Source organism: Dermacentor andersoni, chromosome 4 (genome assembly GCF_023375885.2).
Source record: "Dermacentor andersoni chromosome 4, qqDerAnde1_hic_scaffold, whole genome shotgun sequence".
Lineage (NCBI taxonomy): Eukaryota > Metazoa > Arthropoda > Arachnida > Ixodida > Ixodidae > Dermacentor > Dermacentor andersoni.
The window spans coordinates 20,225,001-20,241,819 of record NC_092817.1 but is presented as its reverse complement, the minus strand read 5'-3'; the positions used below and the strand labels follow the sequence as shown (position 1 = coordinate 20,241,819).

General features: G+C 44.1%; 1 protein-coding gene across 1 annotated transcript in view; it reads right to left on the bottom strand.

The window, feature by feature from the left end:
* nej (CREB binding protein nejire) overlaps positions 1-16,819 on the bottom strand; it is a 96,228-nt gene that overhangs the window by 33,284 nt on the left and 46,125 nt on the right. The window contains exons 10-18 of the mRNA XM_050182645.3: positions 16,306-16,694; positions 14,525-14,608; positions 13,364-13,839; positions 12,017-12,351; positions 11,367-11,485; positions 5,451-5,621; positions 3,494-3,651; positions 3,315-3,395; positions 1,365-1,421 (exon numbers count right to left, since the gene is read on the bottom strand). Coding sequence (XP_050038602.1) covers positions 1,365-1,421; positions 3,315-3,395; positions 3,494-3,651; positions 5,451-5,621; positions 11,367-11,485; positions 12,017-12,351; positions 13,364-13,839; positions 14,525-14,608; positions 16,306-16,694 — 1,870 coding nt within the window. The remainder of the gene's footprint in view (positions 1-1,364; positions 1,422-3,314; positions 3,396-3,493; positions 3,652-5,450; positions 5,622-11,366; positions 11,486-12,016; positions 12,352-13,363; positions 13,840-14,524; positions 14,609-16,305; positions 16,695-16,819) is intronic.

Here is a 16,819-nt window from a genome sequence, read left to right as displayed (position 1 = left end):
CAGATTTCTGAATATTAGTTTGTAGTACTGAGGCATTAACATGACACGGAAACTGAATAACAATCGTTATTCTGAAAAATACAGTATTCTGAATTTAGTAGTAGTGAAATATTTTTACATTGAAACCATAAGTCAGCTGGGGTTTTCTGAAAAATTTGTTAACCTGAAACGTTTGTTAATGTGGTGTTTGTAGTAATGAGATTTCACTGTACAGTGGAACCCAGTTCATGCGTTTTTCACCGGACCGAGGAAAAAAAAACGTAACAGCCGGGAAAACGCAACAGTGAGGAAAGCTCCGAAAATGAATGAAAAAAGTGCAGCTTCAACTATAGACAATTTATTTCCACAGAGTTCGCTGCGCTTAGAAAGTCTAGAATGGTGGCTTGCCGTTTCTTTCACTTGCTAGAAATCACCACACATTTCTCAATAGCCTGGAAGGCCGCATTGCTGTCAGCGTCGCTGTGAGGTGCGACGTACCTGCGGAGGAGGTCCATAGCCGCGACGGCTTCTCCAAAGCTAGGATTTGGCAACTTCCCGGCATCATGTGGCTCGTGCTCCTCGTCGTCACCGCGCCACGGCAATGGCAACAGACGAAGGAATATCCGTGGGAAATTTTGCCCTCTTTGGCGTAATCATGCTAACGTGCTAACGATTGTTTAGTATTGCTGCGGAGCGCGCGCGTCCAAGCAGCCCGGTTGCGCGCAGCGCGGCGTGGTTTCGCGAGAAATGTAAACAAGAGAGGGGAGCTGGCCCGATAGGCGGAGCAACGGCATGAGCAACGCCAACTTCCGGCTTCCCTTTAGCTATAGCTGTCAGGGCCTCTCCAGAGTTTCCTTCCTCCGTGAGTCGACCCGTCCAACAAACCATGTGGGGACCGTAATCACAGTGATGATAGTGAGAGCATTTTTCACGAATGGCCACCTAGTGGCGGCCTCTCTAACTGGCGTGCGGCTTCTTGCAGCCAGTTCCGTAGCCAAGCTCGGCCAAGCCCGGTCAAAACTCGTCAAAAGTCAAAATGGCGATTGAATCGCGTTGCCTACTTTAGCCCAGGCGGGTTCAGGTTGCGACGCATCATGCGGGAACGTTTTCACAGCTACTACGTAACAGCGGGGTTCCTTATACATTGGATCCTATGGAAGCTATGCCGGGACCGGATGAAAACGACGTAGCAGCCGGGAAAACGCAGCAGTGAGGAATGTAACAGCGGGGTTCTACTGTATATCAATTAGAAATTCACTTATGTTCACTGAATTTAAATTTCACCAACTTTAAAAGTTCATTAAGTCAACCTTTAAACTGCACAAAACGCAAACACTTCATCATAACATCCCCTACAGCTTTTTAAAAAGTAAGGGCATACTCACGGCTCAAGTTCCAAGTGGTCATTCTTCATTTCAACAAACTGGTCCTTACGGATGGTTCTGCACAAGCAGGAAAAGATAGGAGCTTGTCTACAGATCTCAACAGATCAAATTCTGTTGAACACAAAAGCATGAGGCTTTTTCATACTAACAAAGCACCAGCCCACACATAAACAGTGGTACAACTGCAATGTAATGAGGGGAGAAAGAAAAGGAATATTAAATGCCTGCGGTTAACCCAACAGACCTGGCAAGTAATGGTCCAAGAGGTGTACAGTGACATCTCGATAAATGGAAATAGCTTAAACGGAACACCATTCTCACTATTGGTTGGTTTTGTATTCATGCGCTTTTTTTCAGCTTTGTCTAGCAGTAATTGGAACTTCTGATAAACGGAACCGATTTCCCTTGTTCCATTGAAGTTCCATTTAAAGAGAGTCCACTGTACTGCCATTTCGCATCAATCCACACACTTGCATTGCAGCCCTTACAGCAAGCATGAACACAGTCTGAATTGCAATTCGTGCAAATTAACCTCTTCAGCATCAATGCACTTGTAATCCAAGGTACCGTTTACTTACTGTAGCTTCAAACAGAGGCACTGAGTACAATATTCAGATTTTACAGCCCAGCCTGCTATAGCCCACAGTGTGCTATGCTAAAGTCGTGAAGCCAAGAAAGCAAACTACTTCAAGTGAAGTTCTCAGTACACTCTGAAGGCTATAACAGAGCCACATTCCATTCTTGCTTTTGGCATTTTTCTGCCACATAAAAGTAACAAGTAGGATCCAATTTTAGCAAGCAAAAGATAAAGTGATGCTTATTGAGGGAAGAAGAACACGACCCACAAGCTGCTCATAAATAATTTCAACATGCCATTTAACATCATGGCCTGGAACTTTTCATAAGGGTGGACAATAGTGTCAGAATTATTAAGACAGTCAAACACCTCTTGGGACCTCCAGAATTCTTCATTATACAAGTCACTTCGCTGTAAACATCGCGCACCATAACGCTCACAATAGAGCAGGCTAGGCATGTTGAATAAAAGAAAGCCTCTATTTAACTTGGATTCAAGAGAGACGTAATGAAATATGTTTCTAATCTTTCTCAGCACAATATGTCTGGCAGAATGTGCGACTGCAGGCAACCTTACTGCAATGAGGCTCCCAGCACGCTTTCCGGCAAAAGCTACTGAAAATAAAGCTGCGGATAATCAAATGTCGCTATCACCTCCTTTGCTGTCACAATTACTAGTTCACTTCCAGTATCCTCATCATTGTCACCTTTGTTGACATTCCCATCCTTTCCACCTTAGATGGCATTCAAGAAGTCATTGGTCGTCATTTAACGTCATCACGTCAGCATCAAGTGCAACGTATTTCAGCCGTCACACCCGTTGATGCACTACAAGTAGATTCCTAGAGCAGTGCAGCAGTATTACTACTGATATTGGCATGCTCTTCAAGTGCACTGACATTAGCGCTAGCGCTAGCACACAACGTTTGGTGACATCTTTGAAGGGCAGCAGCAGCACCACTATGTGACATTTGTATCAAAACAACAAAGTCATCGGAAATGCCTAAATTTCTGCATTGTATAGACAAGTTTGTTGTTGTGGTCTTCATCGCAGAGGCATTCACAATACATATAAAAGATAGAAATTCATCTGCGACATAATCAATGCTTTGTTATACAGGTGATTTCATTGTAGATGTGTTCAAATGTATAACACTGAAAAATCAAGTTCATTTGGCAGCTTTTTCGGCAGTAAGGTCCCGCATCTCACTCTCTTCAATCAACATTTGCAAGCCTGCTACCTTGGCCTCATACTGCATAAAAGTCAAAGAAACACAATTTAGCCCTATGTGGCAGTGCCCATAGACCGTAAGCGTTTAAAACATAGTTGCCACAGAAGAAAAGAAAAAAAGAGGTGGTAAGCAATTGGCTTACGTCTGAGGCTGCGTAGGATCATCTCCAAGTGTAACAGAATCACCGGGAATTTCTGCAAAGCACTTTTGGCAGTAGGTGTACCTGTGAAGCAGTACACAAAGAGTGAAAACCATGTTTAAAACAACATCACACACATGCCTCCATGCTGCACAACATAAGGCATCAACATGTGTACCTACCGGTTCTGGTAGCTCCAGTACTTGGCATCTCGAGGAATGGTACAGAGTTGCTTGCCAAAGCAACAAAGTACCTGAGGCTGGTAGACGTACTTGCGACCACAACAATACCCCAATGACTGCATAACGGGGTCAATCTCCTGCTCGAACTCCTCCGAAAGCTGAAAAGAGAATTTTTTTTTTAGCCTTGCTTACTTAACTGTCATTATGAAAGATTTTAAACCAAGGCAAACAAAGAGAATGTTTGCACTTGGAAGACCTGCCAACGTTAGATTTTAAAAACACACGACAGTGGGAACCATAAAGATACTAAAATTCAGCTATAAATACAGAAACTAATTTGATTGTTCCATATATTGACTGATTCTTAACAATTCACAGACTCTGTTCTGTAAGGATGCTGTGAACAGCCACTCAGCTTTTAAAGTCGCAGCAACAATGAAGTGCACTGCAGACAAGCAGAAAAGTTTATGAAGTCGTACAGCTGTAAAAGATATGGTTGCCATCATCCATTGGTTTGATCAGTTGATGTAACTGTCGCACAGGTAGGTGCATATAATCAACGGGTGCAGAAAGTTTGACCATACATTATCACTCAGCGACTGTTATCATTAATAAATTGATTTTGTTCTAAATTGTGCACAAATTAAAAATCTTAAAATAATTGTGTCAATACAACAATCATAAACAAGCATTAAAGATCAGGCATATATGACAAAATCATAAACGCTGGACACTATGGCTTGGTAATGTAACAACATTTCAGTCATGATGCTTCGTGCCTCCAAGGGGAAAAAAAAGGGCTAAACATCGATATAACGAACTTCAAGATAATGAAATTCTTGATTTAAGAAAGTATTTAACTTTTCATAACCTCTTGTCCGTAGAACATGATGCATTTAGAACCTTAATATAAGGAAGTGTGTATGCAATTTCATTAAACATAATTTCACTGCGGCCGCAAACGAATGTCGAGACAATAAATGGCAACTTCCGCCGCCTCAAGTATATAAATATTTATAATCAAGTATAAAAATACTGAAGTATATAAATACGTGAGTATTTTTTATACAGTCGAACCCAGCTATATCCTACTCGCAAAAAACGCCTATCAACGGTCAACGCAACGCTCAGGAGAGCCCCCGTAGACACTAGCACAACATTTCCCTCTAGAAGCTCTATGGGGCACGCTCTCTATTGATAGCGTGTGCTTCCCAATCTTGGAGGCTATAATGCGGGCCACTGGAAGTCAAGCCTGGCCAAGCCAGCGGAAATTCCAACATGGCTGCCACCAAGATTGGGTAGCAGGGCTCGGAACAAGTGGTTTAGTCTCGAAGATTTAACTTTGGGGCCTAAATTCATCTGCATCGGTCGAAAAAATGCATTAGCTCTACGAGAACCCTGACAGTGGATTTATGAAGTCCAGAATGTCCATCAAGTCCAAATTTTTGGAATCAGATTTTTGGAGTCCAAAAAATCCGCCGGCTGCTGTAGCCCTATTTCTTGTTGTACTTATCCTCCTGCCTCCTCTTTATGGAGAGGTTTTACTGTAATTCAAAAAAGCTATTGTATATATTATGGCACACGGGCACAGCAAAGAAATAACTCCATATGCACACTTTTAGGCAACAATTATTGCAGTGCCACTTTCTTTATTTAACTTTACATAGGGGCGGGTATACACGCAAAACTTCGTTGCTGACAGCGTGTACTGTTGTAAGTGAGTAGTATGTCGCATGCTCACCAGCTACTTGTTATCAAGGTCCCACCGTAAGAACTGCATTTTCAACACTCACACTGAATGTTTTGATGATGGCAAAAACTTCAATAGTATCTTCAAGAAACATTCAAACCTTTCATTCAGGCACAATCCTTCCCAATTAGTGTTCTTACAAAACTGCAGCCTTTAATGTGGCCAAGATATCACTGCCTTGCTCAGAGGACACCAAGCACAACTTACTTTTGTGCAGTAGCGATACACACGTGATGTCTTGCGGTTGTAGAGCCAGGCATTGTCAAACATGAGCCAGACATCGTCCACATACTGCCAGGGGTCCTGGTACTGGCCAGTGTCCAGCTTCCGTTTGATGGTGGACAGGTCCATTGGGTTTTTGACTATGTCAAAGTAGTCCTGTGAGAAGAAAAGAATGAACTGTTTATTGCTTAAAAATTTTCCGTGAGAAATAATATATATGAAGAAAAATATGATCAATGCTTAAGTCAGTAGAGCTGATAGACATCCATTGCAGCCAAACATAGCAGCAACCTTTCCATCAGAAAAATTACTGAAAGGCAGTTAATGAAAATACCTTTTATGCTAATAGTCAATGTCCGATTTTTCGGACTGCCTAGGGGCGGCAAAAGCATCCGAAAAATCAGGCAGTCCAAAAAAATCAATACATGAATTTTACTGCCCCCAAAGGCTCAAATTCAAATCGCCACAGGCACGACCGAAACAGCTCTGAAGGCCTGCCAGTACACTTATTAGATGTATCAGTGCTCGTAGTGGGACAGGAGACGGGAGGTGTACACATGTACAATTAAAGGGACACTAAAGGCAAATATGAAGTCAAGCTAAAGTGATAGATTAGTGCGCAAGAATCTCTAAGGTGTCAATATTATCGCGAACAGATCCTTAATAATAGAGAAATTGGGGTAAATTCAGGACATGGTTAGAGACTCCTCCAGGATATTAAAGCACTTGCCCAATAACGAAAGCACTCCTCAGTTAAGGGGGGACAACATGGGTCCTAAAAAACAAAAATACCGAAAAAAATTGAGATTTCGGAAGTGTTATTTTCGAAATCGACAACTATTTTTCTACCTATCTGCCAAGTTTCTCGTTTCTAGAATCAGTATTTTAGGTGAAATAATAATTTGCGCAATGAGTTCTGGCTGAATTCCAGCCAATATGAACCCCAAAATGTCCCTTTCTTCCCATCGCGCAGCTGCAGTTTCACGCTGCCCATCGCCGCCACCTCTGTCTCATTTGAAAGAGCCGCCTTCCTGCTCAAGTTTCCCGCCACCGCCGCTCAGTTTCGCCCATTGGATGCTACAAAATAAATCAATAAAGAAAAGCACATTATTTGTTTCCTATTGGCTGAATGAGCCCACGTGAGAAGACCGCGCCACCCGATTGGCGGAGCTGGCTGGTGTTGTCTGCTAAGCGAGCCGGCCCGCACACCGCCGTCGCGCTGTGACGCCATATTGAAAAACTGCGTGCAGTGACTGAGAAACGCAACAATACCCGGGTCAGCGAGAAAGTTTCATATGCTTAATTCAGTAAAAAGCGGAAGAAATTAATGGTTAGTAATTTCAAAGGTCGTCGCACTTCCCCAAGATGTGGCAAGGGCGATGTAGAGGCTACATCGAGTGGACAAGGCATCGAAGTTGGCGACAATGGCGTGGGTCCTGAATGTGCGCCAGCTTGTGAAGCCGACAGCAGCCGCGTCCGCCATGACAGTGATGCTGCAGCCTTCCGATATGGAGCAGAACAGGATTCGAAACGAGGAAAAACTCCAGGAACTCGCATCAATGGCAGCGTCGAAGCGGAAATCGGATTGTTTTAACCGAGACAGCGGCGTGGTCGACAGTGTGCTTGACAAGACAGCATTCACAATCACCAATTAGGATCTGCAAAACCAGCTTTTGAGGTTTGCAAAGTGCACAGCGTGTGATAGCTGCAACATTGAGTTCAAGAAAGGTGAGCGAGAATACAGCGTCGCTGTGAAACTTATGCTCTCATGTTCCAACTGCGGAGACATCGACTCCACGTGGAGCTCGCCACGCGTAAGCGGCGATCAGACAGTGAACCCGTTCGTTGTAAATATTTTGGCAGCGTGTGCTATGCAATACAGTGGGAACCAGCGACAGTACTTAATGAAATTTTTTGGGTGATGAACATTCCCAACCGCGGTCTCCACAAGACGTGGCAGAACTATGTGAAAAAATAAATTGACCCCTGCAGCAATTCATGCGGCCGAAGAAGTGATGACCGAACGTGCACAGTCGGTTCAGCAAGTATACAGTGTGCTGAACTTGGGAAACGCTAACAACATCGCCGCATCTTTTGATGGTTCGTGCATGACACGTGGACACTCATCCCATATAGGGGTAGGTGCAGTTGTCGAACTTTTCTCGGGGCTCGTGCTGGACTATGTTGTTTTAAGCAATTTTTGTGCTGGCTGCGAGTGGAGACCAAAGGAGGATGACCCAATGTACACAGCTTGGAGGGCTAGCCATTCATGCCATAAGAACACAGACGAGAAGGCTGGAGAAATGGAGGCGCAAGCTGGCCTCCTACTTTTCGAGAGGTCCCTCAAGAAAAATGGCCTTCGCTACAAGACAGTGTTATCTGATGGCGACAGCCGCACCTTTCTTGCTTTGCAAGAGGCTGATGTCTACCGTTACATAAAAATTGAAAAAGAAGATTGTGTTAACCACATGCAAAAGCGTATGGGCACAGTCCGTAAATACCTTGTTTAGCGCAATACAACGGACACAAGAAAGGCGTTTCTTGTGTCCGTTGTATTGTGCTAAACAGAGTATTTATGGATCCGCAACAACTAGCCCGCCAACGCATTGTATGGGCACAGCCCTGTGCAAATTGTTCACGAAACACAAGGGAACCAAGAACCTTGGTGGCAGAGGAAGGCCCACGGGTGACCTCACAACTAAGTGGAGCTCTTGCTATGGTTAAGCGCTGAAATCGCACAAAGGAGATGTAGAGGCAACTCACAAGGCTGTGATGGGGACGTATTACCACATTACTTCTAATGATAAAGTTGCTAATCACAGTCTGTGCCCGACAGGCCCAGATTCTTGGTGCCAGCAGAATGCAGCAGCAGCCAGAGGCGAGCCTACTCCCAAACACCGGTATAACTTGCCACCTCATGTGTGCAAAGCATTGCTTCCAATTTATGAGCGGCTCTCCGAAAGGAAGCTTCTTGAGCGGCGCCAGAGAGGTAAAACTCAGAGCAATAATGAGAGTTTATATTCCATAATCTGGTCACTTGCAGCAAAGCAACGCCATGCATCGCTATTCACTGTAGAAGCTGCTGTGGCAAAGGCAGTGATGCGATTCAATGCAGGCAACAGGAGGACATCGGCAGCAATTCTGAATCCCAGCCCAATGAGCAACAACAAACAGATGGCTGAGAAGGACAAACGCAGTGGAAAAGAATGTGCTCGGAGTCATTCCTTGGCAGACAGTATTCAAGGGGCACTGAAGAGACTACATTCAAACAGCAGCAGGCAATTAGACTACATTCCTGGTCGTTAAGAATGTACGTGTGTAAATATGTGCAAAACAACTGTTAATTTTCATTAAATTTTGTGCTGTTTGTTTATTGCATTTTTCTCAAAACACAAATTTTTGGCTCCATGCAATATTGAGTCCTCAATATTTCAACACCTAGAACAGTTAGAAGTGAAATTCTTTTTGCAGAATGAAGTCTAATGCGTACACTATGAAAGATAGCAAGCGGATTTCTTACCTTTCATTTCAGAAATTAATTATTTTGCTACATTTTGTGCCACATGGTTGCCACATTTTGTGGGCTTACATTCAATGGACTGTAAAGTATCTATTAATGGCCACATCAAAAAAGTGTTTGCTATACTTCAATCCTTACTCCGTATGCTATGTAATCATGCCTTACGACTAATTTTTTATTGTGCCATTTATTTTTAATTGAGGCCGCAAACAAAGGGAATTAGATGTTAATTACCTTAGGAACTAATTGAACTACACCAAAACTAAGTACATGTTTGAAATCAGTGCAATAATACCAATAAGACTGACAGGTTTGATTAGTATGGATGGAAAAATAAAGATGATTATTTACATAGCAGTGTCCCCCCTTAAATTTTGTCACTAGTACTCAACCATTCCTTGCAAAAAACACCCTTGTATAAGACGAAATCAAATGCTGCTTGTCCAGTTCTATTTCATTTTTTAGAAAAAGGAACTAACTTAAATTACCCTTGACCACGACGTGGGCGGCTGAACGTTTTCATTTTCACTCTACTCCGCGGCGGCCATGCTTTTGCATTTCACTAGTTTCGGTATCGCGCAGTTCCGCGCTGGCTTTTCTGGCTCACAAAACTCGCACAAAGTGCAAGTAGCAGAGAATTCTACTTCCATATGATGGCACGGGAAGCCCGAACAGTCTACACCACTTGACCAAAAAGCAGCTGCAACGGCGAATACACATTCTGTCTTGGCTCGGTAGCGCCGTCTGTCGGGCAGGGTTTAACTCACCAACGGCAGCAAAGGATGGTGATGGCGTATGCAACATCACCACTCTCCCAGTTGGCTGGCAGGAGATTTGAATTTCGAAAAAGGCATTCAGACCCATCAGATGCAATTTTCTTGTCAATTAAGTTTTTTCTTGGCGTGAAACAAGCGTTGCGAGGTTTCTGGAATGGTAGTTAAACAGTCCATATCGACTTAGTATTGCCTTTAGTGTCCCTTTAAGGAATACATACTGTGTCCTGTGAAAATTGCCCCTTCCCAGTCTTGGTATGCTTCACCGTGTAACATTTTTCTATTGAGGCGAAGCTGTTTTTCAGGAACAGGGATTATGCAACACGCCGCGCTTTCTGAGCTTCGAAGCCAGTGACAAGGACTACAAAGGTGGAGTCAGCGCCATTGCTGACAGCGACGAATTCTTTCAATGAAAAACACGACCCTGAACAACAAGAAACTTAGTAGCGAACGCCAAAGCAGGGGCGTGATCAGTGATCGCATGCCCTTCCTCCATGGTAATTGTTGTTCGAAGCGTGCGGCGCAACTGAGTCTGAGGTCATGACAAAAAGTCCGGAAAATATGATGGTTAAGAGTTTTCGCGTCCGAAATTTCAGATGTTCTTATAGACTGATTCTTTGATCCGGGAACGAGGCAGTGCCGCAAAGGCGCCCGAATTACTGGGCATGTGTGAAAATTCAGGCTTCCGGAAAATCGGGAATAACAGGGCTAAACAGGGGCGTGCGGATTATAGTTTTAGGGAACAAATCGGATACAAATAGAATATTTTTCTAACAGTTTGCAAATAAAGTACAATCTTCTCACTATTATCAAACAATTTTCCCAAACAATTAACTGCGCCTTATAAAGCATGCTTTATTAAAAGCATAAAGGGAGCACTAGAAACAATTAAGCAGTTCGTTAGCAAACTTGAGAATTTTCAGAGCATATGCAGTGAAGTATTATTATTCTATAAAGTCTAGAAGGCAGCCTTGTTGGCCAATTACTGATGTATATACCTTCGTGATCAAATTAAATATGCACGACATCTGCGGCGATGGCACGGCAAAAAGAAGCACTTTTTCTCTAGTTCGAATGGTCGCAGTAGATGATGCCTATATTATATCGGTTGTAATGAAATGTACTCATAATTATTCAAATGCAGACATTGATAGTACCAAACAATAATCACTGCCAAATGCTGTCTAAACATTTTATTTTGAATGGTTATATTTAGCCGGAAAAGTCTTGCTGTATGAGCAACACAGCACGGTTCTCGGCACATGAAACCACAGAATTTTATTTCGTATGCACACTGCTTTAGCAGGTTATGTCGTCCACTGTTGATTGAATGAAAGTTATTGCATTTGTGCTTCAATTTCACGTTTTATCTTGCACAGTCTAACATTCAAAACCTGTTAAAAAAAATACTCTGTCGAATAGCAACTATTTGATTCGAGAATCAAATTGAGGAGAGTATTTTATTTTATATTTGAAAGTTTTGAATATTTGCAACGCCTAGGGCTAAGAAGAAATAGGTCACACGAAGCAACTTGATTTATTCCAATACTTCAGGCGCATAACTGACAAGTCAAAAGCAACCACCAAACAACATATTGATCAACTCACAGGAATTTGAAGTAGTTGAGGGTCCACAGGTTGCCGAAATGGCAAGGAGTGCGGGTCTTGTCTGTACAGTTTTTCTAATGTTGGCATTAAGGCTTGCCGCAACTCATCTGGCTTGAATACTGAAATGCATGAGCACATATTCTAAGCACTAGTCACTTGTTGACAAAAACAAACAGCAGGCCTAAAAAGCACGGAAAATAAGACATTAAACACCACCACAGTACACTGCCCAAAAAACCAGAGTTATCGCATGAGTACCTGCACATGTACCAATTGTGGTGTCAACACCTAAACACATGGCTAATCTTGACTGAATGATTCGTGGGGTGTAATGTCCCAAAGCAACAGTGGGCCTGAGAGGGACATTTAGTAAAAGGCTCCAGAGTAATTTTAACCACACGAGGTTTTGGTTAGAGTGTACCTAATGTTAAGCACCCACTTGCATTTTTTAATTTTACCTCTATCGAAATGCGGAGACTGCAGCCGGGAATCACCGTAAATTCCGTAAAAACTACATTTCAGAACTGCGATATCAAACTAAGCCAAGAATCTTGGTTATTTCACCTTTGCGCACCTGCACTAAGACAAAAGGGATACGTCTCAGCATTTACATGAGCAATACACATGCTATTGAAGCAACTTTAGCACACCTTTTTTATTAGACCTAGGCTTTGGCGGTGAGCTAGCAGACATGGACGAAGATGAGGAAGACTCTGCTGCTGCGCTGACAGGCTCCGTTTTAGCGACTACAGGCTTGATATCAGGCTTGGCAGCGGGAGTGGGAGCATCACCTCCACCCATGCTGCTGGCTGGGGTGGATACAGGCTCCTCCTTCACCGACAGAGGCTCTTCCTTGACTGGCCCAAATGATGGCAGCCCGTTTTCCCCAGGTCCGTCCAGCCTGTTTTCACCTTTGCCTATGGAGCGCAGGTCTGGCTTGCAATCCACCTCCATCTTGCTCCCATCTTTCATTGACTTGGGTCCCCTGCACAAATAACAGCGCATCAGAAGGCAAACGATGGCACAGCAAAGGCTTAGAAGGCTGAAATAGTCCATGCATGACATAACCCGATGTTATCACTAGCTACTTTGGCACATCTGGCACCCGACTGCACCTTGGTGTGAATATGCCATTTTTCACTTCAACTTTGCAGTTCAGCTGGTGGACAAGATGGTCCACTTCTCTGATGGCAAGCAATAACAAACGTAGCAGTAGACTATAGCTTTATGGCTTGCAGCAAACTGAATTTGACATTGTTTCGTGCTAAGTTTCGCACACCCGAGCAGATGACGGCGAAAATCCGTCAATGGCATGGCGTTATCACGGTCATGTGCAACAACCGACGAATGGAATTGCGCATGGGGACTACCTTATTGCGGGCTTTTCTTCATAGCCATTCAGTGCACAGAGTAGCGTGAAAACTAAACGAGAAGAGTTGCTCTTTCAAACAAGACCAAGATGGCTGTCATCTAAAACTTAGAACGGCAACTGCGCATCACGGAAAAAGGCCCTTTTTGGCACGTTTGTCAATAAAAATACAGCTCACCGACGTGATATAAGATACCATTACGACCAAAAGATTGGTCCAAGATGCATGAAAATTTGTGAGATAATGCGTCAGACACTGTATAATCCAAAAATAATGTTTTTAGAAAAGTGGCTTCTCCGAGATGTTTCTGTCTCTAAGACCCGTGTCCCCTCTTAAAATGGAAAGCAAGGCAATATCTTGCTATAAAATCAAACACAAACACACACATTCTCATGTCAGACTGAACAGTTATATTTAGATGTCGACATTATGGAATAAACCCTGCCTAAACAAATTTTTTATTCATGCGCTCCCATTATCATTAATTTTACACATGAAATGTAAAACCTGCAGTCCTTTTTAATTCTACTTGAACATTTTTGTACAACTTGTAGCTTTCTAGCAGTAAATACACTACATCAAAGCAACGTCACACTAAGCAAAGCATGAACAGAAGGCTATACTCACCCTGAGCTACTGTCAAAGTTTTCAATGGACTTCTTGCCCTGCGCAGGTGTGGTGGCAGCCGACCCTTCAGGTGTGGACAGGGTGAGTGACAGATCGGGGTCAGGGCCCCGAGATGACTCTTCAGGGTCCTCAGTGGCCAGGATCTGGTCAGGTAGTTGCTGAGATGGTGGTGGCAGTGGTGCTGGCACAGGAGCTCCCAAAGGAGTCGGTGGCTGTGAACCCCCTAGACTCGAGGGCACAGACGAGGCCCGCGGTGGCTGCTGGCTAGGCGGGCCCTGTGGCTGAGGTGTTGAAGCCTGGCCCAGCAGGGAGGACTGCTGCATCAGGCCTGCTGTGCTGCCTGGTGGCGTCTGCTGGGGCGGCAGCTGCTGCTGCTGCGGTGGCTGTTGTGGCGGCTGCTGTGGCTGCTGCTGCAGGTGCCCCTGAGGCTGGCTCACTGGTGTCGAGGTGAGCTGTGATTGTAGCATCTGGGACATCTACAAGGGACCACAGGCACCAAACATCAGCAATGCGAATGCACACACCAATTTCCGGGGAAGCTACATGGACTCGAGGTCATATTCTCACCTAACACGAAAGCTACAGAAAAACTGAAGAACTGCAAGAAAGACACACAAAGCATTAACATCGTCCCTTCCTTAAACCCCAAGCCTGACCCAAGCTCCCAAATCCTGTTCCACACTGTTGCCTTTCGAAGTGTTCATTGCACACGCCCAATTTGCACTTCATTGTCATATTTTCAATTCTTCATTTTTGGAGGATGCCAGTTGCTTTTCCTTTTAGAGGCTGTATGAATTTTTTTCTGGCTTTATATGCGGAGCCCTGATGAAATGGCCTCCTCAGAAACAGCATGCGAGAGACCCCAAAACACACACCCACAGGAGCCACTGAACAAGCTTCAAAGAAGGTCAGGTCTCAAGTAGTCTAACAAAGCATCACATCTTCCATCCCCCACTCTTGCAAACTCATTAAGCATAGTTCATCACAGATGCAAAATACTCTTGTGTTTCAAGGCTAAAAGGGAGTAATACCAGCAAAACTGAGCGCCCCATCTTCCGCAACACATGGCTCCATTAGCAGTTATCTTCCTGTCAGCCCTCAATACTCAAATGCATTATTATCAGCCCTCATTACAGCATAAGAGAGCACAAAGCACATCACCTGTGCAGATGCTCCAGAGCCTGTTGCACCGCCTAGTTGCACTTGACTTGTTTGGTTCATCAGCTGCTGGGCTTGCTGCTGAATCTATAAAACAGCAGGGCAAGGTGTCAACTTTAACAACGAACCACTCTGAATTTACAGAATTCAATAAGCTCTTTCATTCACTTTGTCCTCATGTACAGCTGGTCACAACATTTATGTTGACTGCTTTTTATCTGTCCCTCCTCCAATAACAAAATGCACTTTTGAAATGCAGGAAGGTAAACAAGCACTTTTTTTCGTTTTGTAACAAAAAAACTTTACCTCATGCACGCCGAACACCATAATTGTACGAGTGCACTTATGACCTGCCCTTAACATGGAATACCCAACTATTCAAAGGGAATACAGCTGAACTAATGAACATATTTTAGAAAAAAAAAAATTAAATTCTGGGGTTTTACGTGCCAAAACCACTTTCTCATTATGAGGCACGCCGTAGTGGAGGACTCCGGAAATTTCAACCACCTGGGGTTCTTTAACGTGCACCTAAATCTAAGTACACGAGTGTTCTCGCAATTCGCAACATATTTTAGAAGTTCATAGGAGAGACCTCGATTGTCTTCTGCTGGCCCTTGTACGTGTTGGGTTTTATATCAGTAAAATGTTACTCATAGGCTTTCAGCTGACATGCAGCATAAGAATGTCTGTGGTATTCAACATCATGGCTCACCTATAACTGATGGCAAAATATTAAATGGCTGTTGCCTTTAACAATAGATGCCACTGCGCATGCTATCAAAGTACACAGTGTTTGAAATCAATGCATACTGTCAAATAGAACAAACATATTGCCCATATCTGCACAAACAGCAAGCAAAACACATCTTAGACAGCAAATAGCCTCTTGCATTTCTTTGATGGTGTCATGCCTAGGCTTGCTTCAGATGTTCCAAAGCCATCACAAGAATCATGGTAACAGCGAGATGCAGCCCGAGGGTACTTATGCTTAGGCAGCTCATGTGCAGCACAGCTGCAACATCTAGGCAATGCGGCATAACATGCATTGAAGCACGCCATAGACCTCAAATATCTCCAGTTTGGAGCAGAGCTTTGTGTTGAAGATTTGGGATACAGGCATTGCAACTAACTGTACCACTTTGCACGCCTATTTACAGGCTGCAGAATTTGCTTCAAAGCAGAATGCTCATATCGCACAGGCCAGCCAGGTTCAATTCCCCGCTGGAGTGAATTCTTTAGTGTTCAGTCTATATTGTGCATGTAGCCAGGTTTCTAAATTACCATGTTCCAATAACATGGCTAACAAAACACACACACTCGCTTTGAAATACTGTCATTATGACTCACTTATTGTCATAACCTGACCACAGCAATCTGGGAACAATATGATCGAGCTTGTAGCATCTCTGCACTGTACAGGCTTTCAATTTTTAGAGACCTACAGAAAGCTGACCACTTGACACATTCGTGTAACGTGACAAAAACAGCATTAATTTCTATTTCTTACAGTAATAACTCACCCAAACTACACAATTGCAAGGAAAATTGCGCACTGCTAAAGCTTTATGTAATAAACATCCCCAACTCACTTCTAAGCTTCCTTGGCCAACATTCAAGCAATTACTTTGCAGCGTGACTAAATGTGGTGCACTTAGCTACCAATGGGAGGAGACGAATGCCAGGAAATTACAGCACTGCCCAAAGTAATAGTCCCAGCACCAACGGTATGGTCGCAACATGCTCCCTGCTGCCACTGTGCTTTCATTTAAGGCCGCACTCACCAGATGTCTTTTCATGGCTTCAAACTGCTGTGACTGTGGGAACTGGCTGTTGAGTGCACCCATGCCTCCATCCAGGGATCCAGCCAAGGCACTGCCCCCTCCAGCGACACCCCCAAAGTTTGGCGGTGCTGCCGTCTGTGACTGCGGTTGCTGTGGTTGTTGCTGCTGCTGCGGCGGCTGCGGCGGCTGCGTCTGCTGCTGCAGTGGTCCCCCAAAGCCAGTCGGTGCCCCTGGGGGAGCCCCTAAGGAGTTCGGGGGAAAAGGGCCGGGCACAGTGATGTTGGGGGGTGCCATACGCTGGGGTACTGGTGCGCCCAACGCTCCAGTGGCACCGGTCAGGTGGGAAGGTGCTCCAGGCTGCATCTGGGAATTGACGGCTGCACCCAATCCTGCAAAATCAACACATTACTGTAGAGGATATGCCACCATAAAAAAATAAAAAGCAATGAAGAAGTTACTACAGCAGACACTTGCTACAACAGACAAAAATTCAGCGAAAAAGGTCCATTATATC